At 38.9% G+C, this 4,374-nt stretch overlaps 1 protein-coding gene across 1 annotated transcript; it reads right to left on the bottom strand.

Moving 5' to 3' along the window:
- Positions 1–261: 261 nt before the first annotated feature.
- Positions 262–2,706, bottom strand: LOC140481777 (secreted phosphoprotein 24-like). Its single transcript, XM_072578309.1, has 8 exons — positions 2,580–2,706; positions 2,331–2,434; positions 2,021–2,149; positions 1,779–1,910; positions 1,617–1,661; positions 1,015–1,059; positions 487–531; positions 262–365 (listed from the first exon to the last, which is right to left on the bottom strand). The coding sequence occupies exons 1-8, from the start codon at positions 2,629–2,631 to the stop codon at positions 336–338; spliced, it is 582 nt and encodes a 193-aa protein (XP_072434410.1). The 5' UTR covers positions 2,632–2,706; the 3' UTR covers positions 262–335.
- Positions 2,707–4,374: the final 1,668 nt, after the last annotated feature.

A 4,374-nucleotide genomic window follows, 5' to 3' on the forward strand; every position in this document is an offset into this window, starting at 1 on the left:
GAGAAAAATCTCCATTTGAAATCTGGGCCAAAATGCTGTGTGCATCTAAACTGCATCCAATAAGTAAAATGAGAAACAACACTTGGAGCAATGTCAGAAAATGTTTTCTTTACAATTTTAATATGATCCACAGAATGCAAGACAACAATATACAATGAAGAACAGAACATTTACAAACTATAGAATATCCCAGTTACAATGAAATGTACAAGCAGGAACCTCAGGTCCCCTTATTTTAATATATGATCGAGTAAAATACAATAACTGATCTTTGTTAATCAGAATGAGGTCGGGAGTTGACACCAAGTGCGGCTTTTCAGAAGTTTTATTCCTGGTTAGTGCCAGGCTCTTGAATCATGGAGTTCCTGAAATGAACAGAATGAAGATAATGGTCATTTATAGATGGACTGAGTTCAATGTTTCATCGTTGTTGATGATCATGACCGAGAGCAAATGGTCTGAGACAATTTTCCAGTTTATACTCACATTTGAAGATACATCGAATGATGTTTCTGTTGACTTGCCGTGCTCCTGTGTAAAAAAAAGTTTTAAAATATTCAGATTTATCTGTTTGTTACAGGGAATCGATGATGTTGAGTAATGGAATTACCTTCAACCAAGAATTTCACTGGATCACTTAGAGTTATTATTTATTAAACAATCAATATGAGAATGTAATCTTTACATTTCTATTCTTTAGCTGTGACCAATTGAATGAAACTAAGCTGCCTCAGAATCTGAATAAAAACTGAAAGAACTGTGGATGCTGTAAATCAGGAACAAAACAGAAATAGCTGGGAAGGCTCAGCTCAACCTCAGGTCTGAGGAAGGATCACTCAACCCTAACTCAACGTTAACTCTGATTCCTCCCCACAAACGCTGCCAGACCTGCTGAGCTTCTATAGCAATTTCTGTTTTTGTTTCTGCCTCAGAATCTGTTGAGGTGCAGTTGAATACAGGTTTCAACAATTTAATTTTGTCAGATCACTTTCATAAATGCCACAATATACTCACGTCGGGAGAGTCTTCGAGTGATGTTTGTGTTGAATGCTTTTTCACCTAGAATGAAAAGTTTAATTGTATGTATGTGGGATTGTGGAAACAGTCTCAATTTTTTGAATCATCTTCAAACAAAAGCTTTTAGATTATAACTTTAACTTTTAGAGTTGAGAGTCAGTGGCTCAATGATGGAGTGGGGAGACCGGTACCATACACCTCCTGTTCTGCAGTGCAGCACCGATCAATCCGGTGTGCCTGCGATATTGGTGAATGAGCTAATGAAGCATTAGGATCTCCACTGATGGGATCTTTTGTGATGAATCTACAGGTTGCTTCCAGAACAGATCATTAAATATCGTCTACTGTAGTGAGACACTGTTCTCCCAATGCCATTGTTTGTGTCTGCCCAGTCCTGTAGATATTCAGCTGATACCATCCTTAAGGAAGAAAAACATCTTTCTCCGTATTTGGGACAGCATCAAACTCCCAACCCAAACCCAAAGGATCTCAGAGTAAAACAAATTGAAGTCTCACATTCCATTCCAACTATTTTCCGCAATCTTTTGAAAATTCTAATCAACAGCAAAAAAAAGATAATATTCCTAGTTTATACTCACTTTTGATGACTTCTCAATTGATTTCTCTTTTGATTTGGTTCCGACCTGTATTTAAATATTAATATTTCCATGTTTAGAGTACTGTAGACCAATGAAACATGTTGCAAATTATCTGAAGTAATAGAACTCCCATTATCCCAACATGTATAATTGTGAAGTTACCTCAACACTGTTTTCATTTGATTCTGATGAGTCACTGTTGCTGTCCACCGTCTTCAACCCTCGACACTCTACATCAATGTCAACAACCTCATCGGCAAAATATTCAACATGGCTTTTGCACAAACCTCTCTCCTGTCAAAGCAGAATTGATTAAAATTACATTTTGATGGAACATGTACTTTTCTATGATAGAACTCTGTACACATGAGTATTTGAGTGTGAGAATGTAACTCAGAACTTACTGCAGTCTTTTTGGGATAGAAGTGACAGCTGGGATCATCAAATTCCAGTCCAGAATTCTTGGAGCAGATTGTTTCTTTCACAGAGAATGCTATATCCATGCTGTAAGACAATTTCCCTGTGTGATGAATCTAATGAGAAGAAAATAGTTCATTAATGTCTGACTGTATCTGATATTCTTACTCTGAGCTAATTCACCCATCATACTAAGTATAATATAACATGCTGCTTCATGATCCATGTCCCTCTCCACTCAGTAATATTCGCGTCGACTTTAGAGAGTGAAACAGACTGAGACCAGGCCACACTTACATCCTTCACCCTTCTCCTGGTTATCCCACACAGATTGCTGGTCTCGGTGATTTGGTTCAGTTTTATAACAGATACTCTCAGAGCATCCTTAGGGCTCGGTATTCCTGTCGATAGAGAAAAGGATAAGTTGTACAAAAGATTCCAGAATACTTCAGCGAATTATTTTTCCACCTCGGTGATATCTGAGGGAGTGAACCTCATTGGCAATAACTCGTTGGTTGATGAGGAGCCGCTCTCTCTGGGACCTACCTGAGCAGTGGAGAATCTGCACTGCAGCAATGGTGAGGAGGAAGACTTTCATTCTGCCTCTTGTGTGATCAGCTGGCTGCTTTCTCAGAGTAAAGGAGCTGCTTCTCTCTCTTGCTCTGCCCTTTCCTTGCTGCATTCAGTCTTTATATTCTCGCGCCTCCACCACAATCAAACACTGACTCATATTTACTCAGTTTGATCCTGGGCAGGGGAAGCTGCTGCCAAATGGCTCAAATATGGGCAGAGCTTCCTCCCAGTATCGTCACCATGTTTAGATTTGTTGAGATCAGAAATTATTCCTCAGAATGTGAAATAATCAACTGACAGAGGAGAGGAGATTATCTTCTATAATTTGCACAAACTATGTCAGTTCTCTAATGTTTACAAGGCTAACCTTGCTGTAAACACATGAAAATGGTCTATCTTTGGCTCACATTATTGGCTCAGATTTTACTGGAAAAATAATGGCACACCATTACTGATGAATAAATTACATTGTTAGTTCAGGTGATGAGGATACATATTTTGTGAATCTCTGGAACTTATTGGTTATCATCTATTCTTTTTCCCACTCTCAATCTTCAGATTTTTGTGAAAAAACAATTTTCTGGAATTGATTGTCATTTGGCCACTAAATGCACCACGAAGATTTTAGACCCATTGTTAATAATGCAAACTTTATTCAATAATGTGAGAATTGTAACTGCAATACCAATTCCTGTCTCTCAGAAATGAAGCCTATTAAAAGGCAGAGTATTATTCCTGCAGGTTGTCAATTGGTTTTAGAGATTTTCAAAATGTCAAGTTAAAAGTATAATTTTTCTTCATAAATCAGCACGGTGGCTCGGTGGTTAGCACTGCTGCTTTACAACGTCAGGGACGTAAGTTCAATCCCACCTTCAGGCGACTGTGTCGAGTTTGCACATTTCCCCGTGTCTCCGTGGGTTTCCTTCGGGTGGTCTGGTTTCCTCCTACAGTCTAAAGATGTACAGGTTAGGTGGATTGGCTATGCTAAATTGCCCATAGTGTTCAGGGATGTGCAGGCTAGGTGGGTTAGCCACGGGGAATGCAGGGTTACAAGGATAGGGTAATGTGGTGAGTCTGGGTGGGATGCTCATTGAGGGTGGTTGATGTAGCCTTGATGGGCTGAAAGGCTTGCTTCTACACTGTAGGGACTCTATTCTTGATCCTATGTCTTGTTTTCCACATCAAGTAATCCTTTTCTTCCTATTCATCTGTTTTCTTTCTCTGCTGACATAATCTGTCTCACAAGCAATATGTCAGTGTATGCTTAAGAGACGTGTTCATGACATCATCATTGCACATAGCATGTGATCTGAAAGTATGAAGATCTTATCCTCCATCTTACGTCATATTACTTGGACTCTGCGGGAAGCATGGTCTTCTGTTGTAACATAATAGTTCAATATTAGTCCAGATGCACTGCATGAGAAATATAGTATTCCTATATAATGGGCTACTGTAATAAATATCTGTTGGAAGTTTCCACGGCAGGATATCCACGGCAAGTTTCTTATGAAGTGGAGTTGTCACAAGCAGTGGAATATCAGGTAAAACCATCCTGTTTGAGGCAAGTTCTGACCAGGGTAACAGCATTGTCTGTCTACAAAAGGCTTCAATATATTGATGGTAGATATTTGAAAAGCTAATTGAACACCAGAAAGACAATGGAGAGAATTTGGTCAAAAAGAAAGATTTTGTGAATACAGACAACTGCACTGATTTGTGGATACAGCATTAACTATCAGCAAGAGAGAGATAATTTATTTTGATC

This window comes from Chiloscyllium punctatum, chromosome 10 (genome assembly GCF_047496795.1).
Source record: "Chiloscyllium punctatum isolate Juve2018m chromosome 10, sChiPun1.3, whole genome shotgun sequence".
NCBI classification, from domain to species: Eukaryota; Metazoa; Chordata; class Chondrichthyes; order Orectolobiformes; family Hemiscylliidae; genus Chiloscyllium; species Chiloscyllium punctatum.